We start from the raw sequence: 18,630 nt of genomic DNA, 5'->3' as shown, positions 1-18,630 counted from the left end.
ACATGGAGAAGACATCTCCCAGTGATAAACTGTTGGGATCAATTTAACCACCAGTTTATACCTTGCCTGATTTCATTGTCCGTTGATTTTAATGGAGAGTAAAATTGAGAAGACTGTAGGTTGATGGTTATTTGAACCTGATCATTTTCCACTTGGTGTGTTATGTGTCTGTAGAGTCATACAGCATGGAAACGGGTCCTTCAGTCCAACTAGTCCTCACTAAACATGTTTCCAAGCTAACCTTGCCCCACCTGCCTGCACTTGGCCCAGATCCCTCCAAACCTTTCCTATTCTTATACTTATCTAAATGCCATTTAAACCTTGTAACGAGCCACCTCCACCACTTTCTCTACCAGTTCATTCCATACATGAGCCACACACTCCGTTTTTAAAATAAGTTGCCCCTCATGTCCTTTTTGAACTTCATCTCGCCTTAACAATGTGTCCCTGAGTTTTGAACTCCCCCGCCCTAGGAAAAGACCCTTGTCATTCACCTTATATGTGCTCCTCATGATTTTATAAACTTCTATAAGGTCACCCTCCACCTCCTGTGCTCCAGTGGGAAAAGTCCCAGCCTTGCCAGTTTACTTTAATATTTCAGATTGGTTCGGCACTTGAGGGAAGTAAATTTACAGTGCTACAAAGATAGAATGCAGCAATAGGCCTGGTTGGATTGTTTAATTGGCCAAATAACCACCTCTGCGGTAAGAGTGTAAATGCACTAGATCAAACATTATGGGCTTCCAATCTCATCTTTCTTCTTCATTTTGTCCTTGGCTCCCACACAAATATTTGATAAACTCGGGTTTCAAGCTAGTGTTGGAAACACATGTTTTCAGTGTCTTCCTAATTCATTATGATGACTTAATTATAATTATTAGCCATGTAACCACAAAACACTGAGGTATGTTTTCTTCTGGTTGCTTATTGTGTAAATATGTTGAAACGATCCACGTTAAAAATCAGGCCTTTTTTAATAAACCAGCAAATGATAACAAGGTGTGGAGCTGGATGAACACAGCAGGCCAGGCAGCATCAGAGGTGCAGGAAAGCCAACATTTCAGGTCTGGACCCTTGGCATTGTTTATAGTGATTTGGAGGATGTTGCTGTTTTATAATAAAACTATGTTAATGATGAAGAGCATCAAAGGAGTAGCACTCTCCAAGTTTGTGATTTCAAATAAACATTTTACTATAACCTGGCGTCGTGTGACTTCTGATCTTGTCCACCCAGTCTAACACTGGCACGTCCACAAAATGAGGAAGGTGTGATTGGGATATGTTAAGATAAGTTCTTGAGCTGACTATTCTCCACCCCTGCAGTTCTGATTAGCTTTGTTTGATTTCTTAACTTTCTCTCTCAGCTTTCAGATCATTCCTTAATTCCTACGAGTCAGTCCAGGACCAAAACAATGATGACTTTCTCATACTTCATGACTTAGTGTCTGCTTTCAGTAGCCTCAGCCCTTCAGTCTTCTGCATGGTAAATCAAAAAATAATTTTGACATACTCGCAACACTTTTGTCCTCCCCAACCTAAATGCATCTTAATCATAAAATATTCATTTGCATATTAAGTGAAGTAAAACCTTTATCAGCATCAGACTGAAGCCTGAGTTTATCAAATATTTGTGTTGGATCCAAGAACAAAATGAAGAAATGCGAGATTGGAAGTCCACAATTTTCGTTCCAGTGTATTTACACGTTCTCTTACTGCCCAGAGGGAGACTGTTTGCCCATCGATCAATCCAGTCGGGCCCATGCCTACGTTTTATTTCTGTAGCACTATAAATTCATTTCCTTCACATGCTTTCCCAATTACCTTCTAAAATCGTTGGTCATCTTCACTTCCACCACCATCAAAGGCAGTGATTTCCAAGTAATTGTTACACTTAGCAAAAACTTCAAATCTGTTTCTCCTAGTCCTGTACCATCAGTTAATGGATCAACCTTTATTTGTGATAGGTTTAGGTAAAGTAAACAATCTTGGAAACCTCCAGGGAGAACAATCCCAGTTTCTGCAACCTAATCTTACAGTAGAAATCCCTTATCCCTGGGGTTAGTATGCTGTTTCTCATGGGCGTTTTGATGCTGATGCCTGCTAATAGAATTGGCAAAAGTGTTCTATTGTTCAACACTGAAGAATTTCACCTTGAAGCAAAATTTGTGCTTTTATTTTCTTGAAAGAAACGCATGTTCCTGACCGAGATGGTGAGGTTCCCAGGTCTGTTCTGCAGCAGGTGACATTAGATACTGGAAATAACCTTAGAGAGAAGTGAAATAATCAGAGTTTCCTCCTTAACCCCAACTTGAAGCGTGCAACTCATGGATATTCCATGAGGAATCTTTTGACTTCACTGTAATATCCTCATCTAGTCTTTGAAAGCTAGATCAGTAAATATTAGAAAATGCCCATCAATCTCTGCCTGTGCCCTTTCTCGGTGAGGAGGAAGAAGTAGAAATGCATGAAGACAAAATATATATGCGTTTTACTGTTTTTTAAAAGCCCAGTTTTAAAATCTTGCATCTTATTCCTAACCGATTAGTTGTGGCATATATTGTTGCGAACTGTGTACAACTACTTTGGTTCAAGTATGTTTAACCACGGGCAATAAGAATTGTCTTTCTGTTCATGTACTATAGGTTCAGTTATCTCTGTCCTAGAAAAATTGCTGTCACAGTCGACAGATCAAAACAATCCTGGACGGATAGTGATCGAAGCTGCTCATGGCAACGCTGCAAAGGTCCGAGATTTGGTTCAGAAATATCCAGAGAAGGCAAGTGAACCTGTTACTTGAAAATGCTTCTGAATTCGTAGCTCAGCTTTATTTTGTAGTAAACCATATTTTTCTGTGTCTGTGGAGAGTTGTGAGAGAAATTACTCACAGGGCATTACAGGGCCATTGGTATAGTAACAGTAACCCCCAAAGTTTCCTGACTGACAAAAGGTTTTTTTTTCACCTGAAGTTTTTGATCTGGAATTATAGACTTAAAGGAAACTACAAAATATATGGAGTAATAAAATGAGTGCAAGTGCTAATGTGACTTCTGTTTCTCAAATCTGAGAGGTTAACTTGCTTGATTCTAACATCCAGCATAATTCTAACCGAACTCTCCTGATTTGAAAGTTAAACCCTTCTACCAAGATAAATGGTCCCTGGACATTTCTAGGAAACAAAACTAAACTGGCTTCTAAACCCAATTCTGGTATCTTCTGACCTGAACTGAAAAATTTGTTCCTGAACTGGCCATGGGAAATAGTGGATGTTCTGATAGTGGATTCTGGATTCTGTATTCCTGGCAGATTAGAGGCTGACAACCGGACCCACACTGTTTAAACTGGAGGGAGGGAGAAAACTAGGAATTACCGAGAGTTTAGCTTAATCTCATAAATATGGAAAATAATCGAGTCAGTTTTAAGGGGTTTGGTAGCAAGACACCAGCGGCCGTGACATATTTGCATTTTCAGAAAGCCGTTGCCGGAGTGCCGCATGAGAGGCTATTATTAAAAAGCAAAACACATGGGATTGGTGTTAATATTGTGGCACAGATTGGGAATTGGTGAGCAGACAGAGAAAAGAAAGTGAGTAAAAGGATCTTTTCGGAGTTCAAGGGAGTGACAAGTGAGATACCACAGGGATCAATACTTGAGCCTTGACCACCTGGCTTAGAGGTAGGGACACTGCCACTGTGCCGCAAGAGCCCGAATCAGTCAGCATTAGCACCTGTTTACCAATTAACCTTAACTAATTGATATTGCTATCTAATCACTTGTTTACTAAATTAATTTGACATTAACAGATGAATCGTCTGATTTGATACATTGCAATGTACATCCTACTTAAATGTGGCATAGTTTTGGTCTTGAGTGGCTGCACAGAATGGGACTGGTGGTAGTGTTGTTAGATTCTTTAGGGGAGGAAATGACCCAGTGGTATTATTGCTGAATTGTTAATCCAGAGACCCAGATAACGTTCTGGGAACCCAGGTTCGAATCCTGCCATGGCATTTGGGAGAATTTGAATTCAATAAAATATCTGGAATTGAGAATCTAATGAAATCTGTGAATCCAATGTCGATTGTCAGAAAAAATCCATCTGGCTTACTAAAGTCCTTGAGGGAAGGAAACTGCCATCCGACCTACATGTGACTCCAGAGCCACTGCAATGTGGTTCACTCTGAACTGCCCTCTTGGGAAAATTAGGGATGGGCAATAACTGCTGCGTCGCCAGCAATGCCCTCATCCCATGAACGAATAAAGGAAAACAAAATTGCAGAATTTATTCATTGTAGATCGTAGCTTAATTTGTCGACCATAATTTTAATGAAGCCCTCTAGCATATCAAAGACAATAGGAATATTGGATATTTAGTAGCTGGTATTTTCACATTCCCTGAGGATGTTCCTGCACAATGAAAGAAATTTAGCAAATACTGCGGTTGAATGCAATAGCAAATATAAGATTTAGGTGTCTTAATGCAGTAAACCAATTCCTAAATTAGATTGTGCTGCATGGTACACTAAAGTTTAAAACCACATTAAACTCAACAATGATGCTGAAAGAGCCTAAAATTGATTGGCATTCCTTTCTCTTCTTTTTTTTCATAAAGAATCTTCTAACTCACCCACTTCCATTTCTTGAAAGTCATGGGAATTTGGTGACCCACCTGTCACTGATATGAAAAGACAGATTTTAATCTTCGGGCTCCTACTGAGAGTGTCATCGAGGTCTACAGTACAGAAAAAGGCCCTTTGGGTCTCTGCTGATTTTTTTAAAAAAAAAACAATCAACCGACTGTTCTAAAACTGTTTTCCAGCATTTGCCGCATAGTCTTATATGCCTTGGCATTGCAAGTGCCCATCTAAATACTTAAGTGTTATGAGGATTTGTGCCTCAGCCACCCCTATGGGCAATGAGTTCCAGATTCCCAATACCCTCTGCATGAAATGATACTTCCTTTCGTCTCCTCTAAACCTACTGCCAATTCCTTTCTATCTATGCCCCCTGGTCATTGATCCCTCCGTCAAAAGGAAAAGTACCTTGCTGTGCCCACCCTATCGATGCCCCTTATTTATATATGTTCTATTCAAGAGAGTGAAGATTACGCCTGAAGCTGCAGAAAAAGATACTTATGAAACTTTCACTAGCAAGTCATTCAAATATTCTCTGTCGTGCAGGTTGATATTAAGAATCAAGGCAAGACAGCACTGCAGGTGGCTGCTCATCAGGGACACCTCGAGGTGGTGAAAATTCTTCTGCAGGCAAATGCTAAGCTCGAGATTCATGATGAGGATGGTGACACAGCGCTACATTATGCATCGTTTGGGTATGAAAGCTTGTCCCTTCGTGAATGTCTTAATGAATGTGTAACCAAGCTGGGTTCCCACTTTAGTAAAAGTATTTTGGAGTCCCTATACCATTTTTTGTTTGCCCTGAATCAGGAAAAAGTGCCAAATATAAACTGTCCAGTAGGTTTTTCACTGATGAATTGACCAGCTTCCCAATGCTTCAGCTGTGCTATCTAGGAAGGTAACCCAAATGTCACTCTGTGGACAGTTAGCATACTGTGTGACGTGACATTAGCTACCATGCCCTGATGTCTCATGCTGCTAACTCATTTTCCGATGTGTGTGAAACAATGAGCTATAGTTATCTAACACTTGCTTGTTGAGAGTACTTTATGTTTTGAAGATGTTCTAATTATACATTTGAAACCTGAGGATTTAACAGACATAATACCATTGAAGTGAGCAGCAAAATCGATTCTAAAATACCTATCAGTAATTCCCAAGGTCACATTATCATCTTCCAGAATTATTGTTCTTATAATTTTTGAAAATATCTTTTGTTTGTTTGTTTCTAGGATATGGGCATCGCTGACTGAGCCAGCATTCATTGCCCAAACCTAATTGTTATTCAAAAGCTAGTGGTGAGCTGGTTCTTGAACCACACAGTTCATTGGAGTATCAGCGCCCACGTAGTTGAGGATCTTAATCCCCAGTGACACGAACGAAATGGCTGACATAGTTGCAAGCCAGGATGGTGCTAGTCTTGGAGGGCGACTCGCCAATGATGATGTCTCTGTGTGTCTACTGTCGTTGTCCTTTTCCTAGGTGGGAGAGGTCAAAGGTTTGGAAGATGCTGTCTTTGGTGCGGCATGGGTGTTGCTGCCATACATGAAGTTGAAAGTTACAAACTTCTGCCGCTGTGCATCAGTGTTGTAGGATGTTGAATGTCAAATGTTGACACATAGAGAAAGGTGCAGGAGTAGACCCTTTGGCCTTTTGAAGGTGATGTGTGGGGTGCTGGTTAAGCTTGCTGCTTTGCCCTGGATAGTGTACAGTTTCTTGAGTGTTGTTGGAGCTATGCTCATTCAGGCAAGTGGAGAGGAATCATATTAGGCAGAATGTGAACAAGATTAGCTTAATATCAGAGTAGATGAAATGCTAAAGTCTAATATGAAAGATACAATGACGTAGCTGTCAGAAAATGTCAACAGGAGTCAATAAAATCATCATGGATTTTTAAAGAGAAATCATGTTTGACAACCTGTTGGTGTTTTTGAGAGTATACTATTAGAATAGATATGGAGGAGCCAGTGGTTGTGATATATTTGGATTTTTATTAAGTTTTCAATAAAGTCCAATATTGAAGTTCACTGATGGTATTGAAGGTAATGTACTGATAGGAATTGAGAGTTAGTTAGCAGACAGGAAACTGAAGGAATAAATGGATCTTTTTGGAAAGGCAATGATGTGTGGGGTACCATAGGAATCAATACTTGAGCCTGAACTATTCAAAATATATCTCAATGATATGGGTGAGAGAATCAGATATGATATTTCCAAGTTTTCTGGTAAAATAAAACTAGAGAGAATTGTGTGTTATGGAATGGAAGTAAAAAGGCTTCAGGACAATGTACATCAGTTGGGTGACAGATGCAGTGCAACATGTACAGGAAAATCAGAATGGCAATATTGTTTAAATGGTGAAGATGGGGAAAGGTTAATGTACAAAAGGAGTTGGGTGTCCTTGTACCCCAGTCAGGAAGCAAACATGCAGGTGCAGTAGGAAGTCACATGGTATGTTGGCCTTTATTTCAAGAGCATTTGGATACAGGAGCAATGCTGGAAGTGCAAGCTGGAAGAACAACACCTCACTTTTCACCTGCAGCCCTCCAGACTCTATAGGGTTCAATAATTCTTGGGTCTGAACTTTTCCATGTCCTAGGCCTCTACCCCACACACTGGGCCTTGTTATCTCACAGCCTGCTATTACACACACCTTTGTTAGCCCCCAACAGTCCACATTAACAACTATTCACCCTGCCAGCCAGATCGTTATCACCTCCTTTGTCCAACTGCTGTTCTCTCTCTTTGGGCTCCACCCTCACCTATCATTTACTCCTTAACCCCTCCCCCACCCTATCTTCTGCATACAAACCAACATTTTCCGAGCTACTATCCGTTCTAAGGAAGGGTCCCCGGACCCGAAACAGACTTTTCCTCACAGAAGCTGTCAGACTTGCTGTGCTTTTCCAGCAAGTTCTGCTTTTGTTCCTGATTTACTTAACCACAGTTCTTACGGTTTTTATTGACGCAGTGATGTCTTGCTGCTGTACCACATATTGGTGAGATCACTCCTGCAGTTTTGGTTTCCTTACCCAACAGAATAGAGAGAACAGTGCAGGATCATCAGACAGATGTCCTGGGATGGCAGACTTATGATATGAGGAGAGACTGTGCCGATATGTCCCACGTTTGCAAAGAACTACAAGGGATCTCATTGAAATGTAGAAACTCTGACAGGACTGTACAGAATGGAGACCGGGTTTATGCTTCCCCTGGTTGGAGAGCTCTGGAACAACGGTTCATAATCTGAGTCATAGCGATGTGTAAAGGGAACCCAGTGGATGTGGTGTGCCTAGATTTCCAAAAGGCCTTCGATAAAGTGCCGCACAAGAGGCTGCTGCATAAGATAAGGATGCGTGGCGTTAAGGGTGAAATATTAGCATGGATAGAGGATTGGTTGACTAACAGGAAGCAAAGAGTGGGGATAAATGAGTGCTAATCTGGCTGGCAATCAGTGACTAGTGGTGTGCATCAGGGATTGGTGTTGGGACTGCAGTTATTTTACAATTTATGTTGATTTGGAGTTGGGGACCACGGCTAGGGTGTCAAAGTTTGCAGATGACACTAAGATGAGTGGCAGAGCAGAGTGTGCAGAGGAATATAGATACATTGAGTGAGTGGGCAAGGGCTGGCAGATGGAATGCGATATAAATAAATGTGAAGTCATTCATTTTGGTAGGAGTAATAATAAAAGGGATTATTACTTGAATGGTAAGAAGTTGCAGCATGCTGCTATGCAGAGGGACCTGGGTGTCTTTGTGCAGGAATCACAGAAGGTTGGTCTGCAAGTACAACATGTAATTAGGAAGGCAAATGGGATTTTGTCCTTGATTGCTAAAGGGATAGAGTTTAAAAGCAGAGAGGTTATGTTGCAGCCGTACAAGGTGCTGGTGAGGCCACACCTGGAGTACTAAGACCTTATTGAGGTCAGGAGCTGAGTGACCCAGGAGAACCCAAATTGCACCTTAGCAAGCAAGCTATTGCTGACCAAGTGCCACTGATAGCAATATCAAGAACCCCTTTGTTCGTTATCAAGAGTAGACTGACAGGGCAGTAATTGGCCAGGTTGGATTTGTCCTGCTTTTTGTGACAGGACATACCTGGGCAATCTTGCACTTTATCAGGAATGTACCAGTATTGTGACTGGAATGGAACAGCTTGGCTGGGCACGGTGCATCTAGTTCTGGTGCACAAGGTTTCTGCTGCCAGGGCCCTTACCCTTTGCAGTGTCCAGTACCTTCAGCTGTTTCCTGATCTCACATGGAGTGAATCAAATTGGCTGAAGTCTGCCATTTGTGATGCTGGCGTGCTGAGGAGGGCACTTTACCACTAACAGCTGCATGAAAGGTGAATGCTACAAAAGCAGTTTTTTTTTTAAAAAAAACTCCTTTGTAACGAGGTATATTGTTTGTTCTCTCTCTTCTATTCCCAGCTGTAATTTTCAAAACCAAAGGTTAGATTTTCCATCTAAAGCAAATTATTGTGGACGGTAAAGTTTGGAAATACAACTACAGATTATTGGAGAAACTCCACAATTCTTCTGGCAGCATCTCTGGAGGAAAAATGGAGTTAATGTTGCAAAGAGTTATTGGATTCAAACCATTAACTCTATTTCTGTCTCCATAGATACTGCCAGACCTGCTGAGTTTCTGCAGCGCTTTCTGTTTTCAATTTAGGTTTGATTTTCCAAATGGTTAAGCTTGATAATGCAGCATGAAATGAATAGTGATTTGTTGTGCCAAATTTCCTCCAGGTTGCTCTGTTTTAATTTCGCAATTGGATTTTTTACATCACAGGGGAATGTTTTTAACTTTGTACCTTGTTTATTCAAAATTAAGCTCAATTTACAAACTTAATAATTTTCCAATTATTTGTATGTCTAATTATTCAAAGTTGTTAGAACTATAGTGTTGAAATTGATTTAAGAAACTGTATAATAAAATCAAAAGTAGGTCTTAAAATTACTCCAGAACCATGTTTTGCTTTTTACACTTTTGTCTTATCACATCAATAATAGTTGAACATATTCTTTTGGTGTAGCTGCCATGTTGGGATGGTGAGCTAAACTCCAGCCCTCCTTTATGTTTGGAGGAGAAAGCAATGCAGAGATGTTAGTCAAGTTAGGTTCCAGCAGATGAAGTGTGTTCCCACCTGCTGGTACACTCCAGTACATGTACATGTACTTACTGCGAAATAGCAATGCATTCCTGTGATATTTGCTAAAATTAATCATGACTGTTGTTTAGGATCTTGTTGTGACTTTTAATGTCTGCAGCACCCTCAATGTCTCCTCCTTCAATTCCTTTTAGGAACAGTACACAAAGTAGTGGTATGCCAATTGTACAATTAATATGGAGTATGCTCCTAAATAATTAACTATTAACTTTGTGTTTTTGATCATAGTAACAAGACAGTGATATCATATAATCTTTGTTTCAAAAACTCATTTTTCAACTCCAGGACATAGGAGTTGAGAGATTTCGATAAAATTCCCAGCTTTCACAATGTTACCTCCAAAAGCTTCAGACTTTCTTGATGCAAATAAAATGTTTTATCTTCACACAAGTAACTACCTGATTAAGCCCATTTCGTTTTACACTACAGTCACCAGCAAGTTGTAGTGAGCCTGTACCATGTGATTTAAGAGTGATATATTTTAGCTCTGGTCGAAATCAGTGCCCACTTGCAAGTGTTGCCTGGCTCTGGAGAGCAGGGTGCCGCTGATGTTTGCTTACAAGTGCATAGCGCACCGCTCCCAGTCTATGTGCTGTGCCAGTTAGCAGCTGGAAAGGCAACCTTTCATTTCTACTAACTCTAAAGATACGAATATTCTTTAAAACTTGTAATGTGCTTATTTGGATGGCGTAGGGGCTGCTTCAAGATTGCTTCCCGTTAATTTGTGCAGAAATAACTGGATGAACACGTCGATGTCTGCCACTAATTTTTGCTTGTTTCCTGCAGAAACCAGCCTGAGGTGGTGAAACTGCTTCTCAGCAAAAGTGCAAATGTCAATCTACTCAATGCCTCAACGTGTTCTGCTCTGCACATTGCAGTCAACAAGGGCTTTACAGAAGTCGTGCGTGCACTTTGCGAATATAATTGCAACGTTAATCTGCAGGTGAGTGGAAAGTCACAAGTCACAAGTCACTTCACTTGCGCTGTTTCTCTAGGAAGAACAAAAGCCGTCCGTGCAAGAAATGTGTTTGCCTGGTTATTTGATGACCGTATATCTGGAGGTAAGTTGAAAGAGTAATGGTGACTGTAAGTGATGACGTATCATCAGCAAAAGCAACCTGTGGGTAAGGTTAAAAATTGTATCCAGCCCATGTTGGTAACTGCAACATTTTAATATTTTTCTTGCTTTAATCTTTCACGGGACAGGGGCATCACTGATAAGAATCATAGAAATCATAGAATCCCTGCAGTGTGGAAAGAGGCCCTTCGGCCCAACAAGTCCACACCTACTCTTGGCACATCCCGTCCAGACCCATCCCCCTATAATCCCCAACTAATCTATGCATCCCTGAACACCACGGGCAACTTAGCATGGCCAGTCCACCTAACGTGCAGAGTTTTGGACTGTGGGAGGAAACAGAAGTGAACACAGGGAGAATGTGCAAACTCCAGACAGCCAGTCGCCTGAGGCTGGAATCGAACCCGGGTCTCTGGTGCTGTGAAACAGCAGCGCTACCCACTGTGCCACCCCAAGAATGTGGGCATAAGACCAGCATTTGTAGCCCATCCCTAATTAGCCTTAAGATTGGCTTTCTAGGTCATTTTGGAGAACACGCGGTGTGCATCTGACGTCACATTTAAGCCAACCCAGGCAAAGGTGGCAGACTTCCTTCCCTCAGGAATGTTAATGATCTCCAGTTAAGTGCAGTGAAGTAAGTCCAGTTTTCCTACTCTATTTAAGGTAATCATTTAAAAAACATGCTAACGCTTGCAGATGGAAGTTTAGCTAAAAACCTATTGATCAAGTAACAATGGAGAATGAGGAATTGAAAGAAATTGGGAATGGTAAGAAGGTTATGTGTTGCGTCAGTTTAGTGGGACTGAAAGTCGATAAACCCCCAGGACCTGATATTCTGCATCCCAAAGTGACGAAAGAGGTAGCCATTGGGATAGTGGAGGGAGTAGAGATCATATTCTAGATTTCTTCTACAGTGGTTCCTCTGAGCTGGATGGTAGCAGATGTCACCCATTATTGAATAAGGGATGGAGAGAACAAACAGGGAACTGCAGATCTGTTAGCCCACATCACAATCGTGTGCAGTTTTGGGCCCATATCTCAGGAAGGATGGCTCAGAGGAGGTTCATGAGAGTGGTGCCAGGAATGGAAAGCTTGACATATGAGGAACGTTTGAGGACTCTGGGACTATACTCACTGGAGTTTAGAAGGATGAGGGGGGATCTAATTGAAACTTACAGAATACTGAATGGCCTTCACAAAGTGGATGTTGGGAAGATGATTCCATTGGTAGGAGAGACTAGGACCCGAGGGCACAACCCTAGAGTGAAGGGAAGACCTTTTAGAACGGAGATAAGGAGAAACTTCTTCAGCCAGAGAATGGTGAATCTATGGAATTCACTGCCACAGAAAGCTGTTGAAGCCAGGTCATTGAGTACATTTAAGACTGAGATAGGTAGGTATTTGATTATCAGGGGTTACAGGGAGAAAGCTGGAGAATGGGGTTGAGGAACTTATCAGCCATGATTTGAATGGTGGAGCAGACTTGATGGGCCGAATGGCCTAATTTCTGCTCCCATGTCTTATGGTCTTAATCAATAGGCAGGAAAATACTCAGCTACGAAAAAGGATGTGATAAATAGACGATTAGATCATAATGATCAAATTGAGTATCATCCACTTGGATTTTGAATGGGATATGGTGTTTAACAAACCTATTCATTTTTTTTGAGGCTGTTACTAGCAGAATTGATAAAAGGAACTCTGTAGATGCAGCATACTTGCATGTCCAGAGAGCTTTTGATAAAGACTCCCACAGGAGAGTAAAGCACGTATAATAGCAGGTAATGGACTACCATGGATTAAGGATTGGCTGATTAGAAAGAGAATTGGAATAAATGTGTTGTTCTCACAATGGCACGCTGTGATTGGTAGGGTACTACAAGGATCAGTGCTTGGGGCCCTAGCTATTCACCAAATATCAATGCTTTAGATTTGGAGACAAAATATAATATTTCCAAGTTTCCAAGCTGGGTAGGATTGTCTGCTGTGTAAAAGATACAAGGCAGCCAGAAGAGGATTGGAAGACGTTGAGAGGCTATGGCAGATGTAATATAATTTGAAAAGAAATGTGTTGCTAACTAATTTGTTAGAAGGGACATATGTGCAGCATTAGGAGATTAGAAGGTGTTGATATTCAGAGGGATTTGGGACTCGTGGTTAATAAGACACTGAAGGTTAGTGTGAGGTGCAGCAAGCTATTAAGAAGGCTAATGGTATGTTAGTCTATATTGTAAGAGCACTTGAGTACGGGAGTAGTGAAGGCTTCCCACAATTGAACTGAGCTTTGATTATAGCACTCCTGGACTACTGCCTGCAGTTTTAGAGCCGTTAGAATCTCTCCAGTGTGGAAGCAGGCCATAGGGCCCATCAAGTCAACACTGACTCTGAATAGAATCTCACCTGACCCACCGCCCTACCCTATTCTTGTAACTCTGCATTTCCCATGACCTATCCATCCAGCCTGCTTATCCCTGGACACTGTGTGCAATTCAGCAAGGCCAATCCACCTAAACTGCACATCTTTGGATTGTGGGTGGAAACCAGAGCACCCGGAGGAAACCCATGCAGACATGGAGAGAATGTGCAAACTCTACACAGACAGTCACCCGAGGCTGGAATCAAACCTGTGCTGTGAGGGAGCAGTGTTAATGACTGAGCTACCGTGCCGCCCCCAGCTTTTTAGACCTCTTACTTTAGAAAGAATATTATTGTCGTAGAGAGAGTGATGTGAATGTTCACCAGACATGTTGCAAGGATAACAGGACAGTCTTATGAAAATCATTTGGGGAAGCAACCTGTATTCTCTAGAGTTTCAGATAATCAAGTGTCATCTCATTAAAACCTACAAAATATTCAAATGAATATGCAGGGCACATGCAAGTAAGATGTTCCATTTTGTTGGGGACTCTACAACCAAGGGAAATCATTTCAAAATCCAGGTGAAACCATTTTGAACCAAGATGCAGAGAAATCTTTTTTTACTCAGGTTGGTGAATCTTTGGAATTCACTACACCAGAAGACTGTGGAAGCTCAAGCATTGAGTATTTATTTATATATGATTGTAATAGAGCATCTGTCACTACCTAAAGGATAACGTAGGAAAAAAGCTGTTGAAGTAGTGGTCAGCCATATTGAATAGCCAAATAGCTTTGATGGGCTGCATGCCCTACTTCTCCTCTGACATTCCTATCAGCACAATTGGGATTGCACTTATAGATTCTATACTGCCTCCACTAAAATATATTAACTTCCCTGGGTTTTATACATGGAGATTGTGTGAAAAATAGTTTCTTTTGATTGGTGGGTTGGCAACAAGACATTTAGGCTCATTGTAGCATGGAATACTATATCTCAAATAGCCATTGAAGCAAAGGTGATAACATATGAACAGTTTTGAGACCTTTTTAACAAGGTTCTCATATTATGAACACTTCTGATTATGGTTTTCTGCCTGTTGGAGAACAAACCGCATTAATTTGACTTTACATCTAACAGACTGGGAGGATTAGGTTGTGTTGAATATAATCGTAATCTCCCAAAGTGAAAGTACGCCGGCTCATTTTCCTTTTGAAAAATTAATAAAACTCCTGTTTGGAGAGAGGTGCTGGTGGCTTTCTTTAGCCAGTCTCGAGTCTGTGGTGAACTAAAGGCACTTGTCATTTGAATAGTTACAATATGGTCCTCATCCTTTTCATTACAGTTCAAATATTAATCAATCAATTAATCAATAAGCTTCAATTACTCAAATACTCTATCTGGGCTAAAGTGCTTCAGATATTCCTACCAATATAATTAAAAATATAAAACCATATATATGTTAGTTTTTAAAAGTCAGAAGTCACAAGACACCAGGTGATAGCCCAATGGGTTTACTTGAAATCACAAGCTTTTGGAGTGCAGCTCCTTTGTCAGGTAAAGTCGAAAGCTTGTGATTTCAAATAAACTTGTTGGACTAACACCTGGTGTCATGTGACTTCTGACTTTGTCAGCACTGTCCTACGTGGGCATCTCCACGTCATGTTAGTTTTTTAGTTTGCAATGTACGTCAAGTGTTCTACCGGTGTGTCCCTGACAAATGTATGAATAAGGACAAATGTGCCCTGTGACAATCAGGATTGTATAATATTAACACACAATTCCTATTAAGATGGTGCAAAAGTCTACCACTGACATTCTTCAAATCAACTACATGTGCAAGTTTAGTGAATCTATGCTTAACTTTATTTTTGATCTTTCCAGGATTCATATGGAGATACTCCCTTACATGATGGAATTGCAAAAGACTACAGAGATATCATTGAAATCCTGACAGAAGTTACAAACATCGATTTCACTCAACAAAATAATCGTGGCTTCAACTTGCTTCACCATGCAGCCTTAAAAGGCAATAAACTGTAAGAACCAGCAGAGTAACTGATTTTGCTAAAAATCTGCAATATGTAATTTATGGAAATTGACAGCACTAATCCTGAAACATTTCAGAGAAAATACTGCAGTCCATACAATATTCATTTTGTTCCCAAAATGCAATTGTTCTAAATGTTAATTGAGTTTCAGGCTTTAATTTTTTTGCATAGAAACATAGAAAAAAGTGAGTTGGAGTATGCCATTCAGCCCTTCAAGACTGCCCCCCCCATTTGCTATCATCGTGGTTAATTATCCAACTCTGTCCCTGCTCCAGCTTTTCTTGCTTTGATTCTTTAGCTCGAAGAACTACCTATGTCTCCTTCTGAAAAACTTTTAATGTTTTAGCTTCAACTTCTGTGGCAGAGAATACCACAGGCTCACCATTCTTTAAGTGGACAAATTTGTCTTCGTCTCTGTCCTGACAGGTCTACTCCATATCCTTAGACTGTGATCCTTGATTCTGGACTCCCCAGACTATCCTTCCTGCTTTAATCATGTCTGTTACTGTTAGAATTTAGGTTTCTGAAATCCCCCTTATTCTTTTAAATGCCAGTGAATGTAGTCCTAACCGATCCAGTTTCTCTTCATACTTAAGTCTTGCCCTTCCAGGAATCTGTCTGCCAGACCTTTGCACTCCTCTATGGCTGGGACATCCATCTACGCGTAATAGACCAAAATATACCCAGTACTTAAGGTGTGGTCTCACCAAGGGCCTGCAGAAAGTTATACCTGTTCCTGTACTCTCATCCTCTCGCTATGAAAGCCAACATACCATTCGCTGCCTTTACTACCTGCTGTTCCTCCACGTATCCTTTTAGCCACATCATGCTAAAAGGTGCTGTTTTAAAATTTAATGTCGCTGATCTGGTTATGATTCAATCTTTTAAACTTAAACAATATTGAAAGTTCTTTGTTCTATAGCAACAGTTGTGCAACTGTTTCTGAAACTATTTTGAAAATTGCTCTACTCTTTCATATGGCATTAGTGACTGCAGTCTACTTAAAAGTATTCATAATGGTATCAATGGCCTGGGCTACAATTTTTGGGTATTTCTTATCCTGCATTATTAGCTTAGTTATCATTGTTACACTTTGAAGGCAAATGCTAACTATTCATATTTTCCTGTTGGAATTACTTTTGCCTTTTATTGGCAATAGGTGGAAACTGGTATTCTCTGCTTAACAAGAAAACCTAAACAAGTCGCAAAATGTATATTTTAATCAAAGATTTTTTTATGACTACTTTTAACAAAAATTATTTCACAACAGTGGCATTTGCAATGGACTTGCATTCATCTTTTCAGGTGATTTTTTTTTCACAGGTCTTGTATAATGAAATATTCTAAAATAATCTAGTACTTCCTTCTTGGTATCTCACAGTAGTCAGTAAGACGAATATGCAGGGACTGTCACAGTAAAAGATTTAACTGGGCTGAACAACAGTGTGCATCTGTACATTGTGTTTGATGCATTAAAATGTTTAAAAAAAAACACTTTCAGGGGAGTGTTGGCCACCAGGATTTGACACCAAACCACATTAGGCAATATTGGACCAAGAGCCATGTACTAAAAAAAGACATTTTTGGGAGCATTTAAAAGAGGAAAAAGAAGACATAGAGGTTTAGGGATGGCATGGTGGCTCAGTAGTTAGCATTGCTACCTAATAGCACCAGGGTCCTTGGTCCCAGCCTAAGGCAACTGTCCGTATGAAGTTTGCACATTCTCCCCGTGTCTGCGTGGGTTTCCTCCCGCAGTCCAAAGATACAGAGGTTAGATGGATTGGCTATTGGGAAATTGAGATGATGGAAGAATTGGACTTAGTGTGAGCTAGGATATGGGCTTTTATGTGACCTTAAGTTTATGGAGGGTGGAAAAATGGAAACTAGTCAAGTCTAGAGGTAATAAAGGCATTGCTGAGGAATTGGCAGTAAATAAAGTAAGCAAAGCAAAATTAGGTGGTGATAAAATGGGGAAAAAAGGGACTCAGCGAGCGTGCAGAAATGAAATGGGAAGCTCATCTTGGTGTGTCAAGTACAACGTCAAGGTTGCAAATAGTTTGATTCAAACTCATTGAATTGCGAGGGAAAGGAATGCAGTTGGTGGCAAGAAGCAGAGTTTGTGACAGAGATCAAGGACCAAGGCCCCTAAATCAACAGTTCTGGATCTTCAGCATATAGTCTGGACTTGATACAGTCCAATACTGAGGGAATAACTACATTGTTAGAGGTACTGTCTTTCAGATCAGGTACTAAACTAAAGTTCCATTAACCTGAACAGGTGGATGTTAAAGGCTCCCCATGGCACTATTTGAGGAAGAGAAAAGGAGTGCTCCTGTGCCCTGGTTAACATTGGCTGTGGATTAGCACCTCTGGAAAGATTAACTAGTCATTAACCTCACTTGTTATTCGGATCATGTAGTTTTGGGAAAATTGCCCATGTCTTTTAGTTATCGACCCTTTCAGAAGTAAGTTCTAATAGGAGATGATTTTTAAATAAAGCACCTACCTTCCAATAACCGATCGCGTGACTGAGTGAGTTGGCTGGGAGGCAGCAAGGGTAGCTCAAGAAGTTAATTATAAATGAGTTTAGACCATGAGGGTGGCTCTGATCATGAGCAGCAGTTTAGTTTTAGAACAATCCGGCTTTGAAGGAAGGACTACCTCTATCCATCAGAGCTCAGTTGAAATTTGGGGGATTGGAGAAAGGAGTTTTAAAACTCTTCAGTTGAAGGACTCCACTAACAATGAGACGAACAGTGAGATATAGAGGAGGCGATGGCCTAGTGGTATTATCGCTGGATTGTTAATCCGGAGATCCAGATAACGTTCTGGGAACCTGGGTTTGAATCCCGCCTTGGCAAATGGTGGAATTTGAATTCAATAAATATCTGGAATTAACAATCTAATGATAACCATGAATTCATTGTCAATTGTCATAAAAACACATCTGGTTCACCAGTGTCCTTTAGGGAAGGAAACTGCCATCCTTACCTGGCCTGGCCTACATGTGACTCCAGACCTACAGCAATGTTGTTGACTCTAAACTGCTTTCTGGGCAATTAAGGATGGGCAATAAATGCTGCCTAGCCAACAATGCCTCATCCCGTGAATGAATAAAGAAAAAAAATCTTGTGGGATAGTGAAAGTTGAGAGGATCAAGACACCAGTATTAAAGTAGCACAGAAGTTCTGGCATTGTTTGAGAAACGAGTGACATTTGAGTTGAACTAGGAGTCTGCCCTTTGGGATGGTTGGCACCACATTCACAAATACCCCTTGTTTCCACTGTTGACGCTCAGTAGCAGCAGTGTATACATTGTGCAAGATGCAAGAAATTCAC

The 18,630-nt window shown here is 40.7% G+C and overlaps 1 protein-coding gene across 7 annotated transcripts in view; it reads left to right on the top strand.

Annotated features, from left to right (window-relative positions):
* mib2 (MIB E3 ubiquitin protein ligase 2) overlaps window positions 1-18,630 on the top strand; it is a 224,315-nt gene that overhangs the window by 174,979 nt on the left and 30,706 nt on the right. For all 7 annotated transcript variants that reach the window (XM_048561339.2, XM_048561340.2, XM_048561338.2 and 4 more), the window contains 4 exons: window positions 2,643-2,776; window positions 5,178-5,326; window positions 10,593-10,749; window positions 15,125-15,279. In XM_048561339.2, coding sequence (XP_048417296.1) covers window positions 2,643-2,776; window positions 5,178-5,326; window positions 10,593-10,749; window positions 15,125-15,279 — 595 coding nt within the window. The remainder of the gene's footprint in view (window positions 1-2,642; window positions 2,777-5,177; window positions 5,327-10,592; window positions 10,750-15,124; window positions 15,280-18,630) is intronic.

The sequence above is a fragment of the Stegostoma tigrinum genome, chromosome 28, assembly GCF_030684315.1.
Source record: "Stegostoma tigrinum isolate sSteTig4 chromosome 28, sSteTig4.hap1, whole genome shotgun sequence".
NCBI classification, from domain to species: domain Eukaryota; kingdom Metazoa; phylum Chordata; class Chondrichthyes; order Orectolobiformes; family Stegostomatidae; genus Stegostoma; species Stegostoma tigrinum.
Note: the sequence above shows the minus strand (reverse complement) of the source record. Positions and strands in the feature narration are given on the sequence as shown.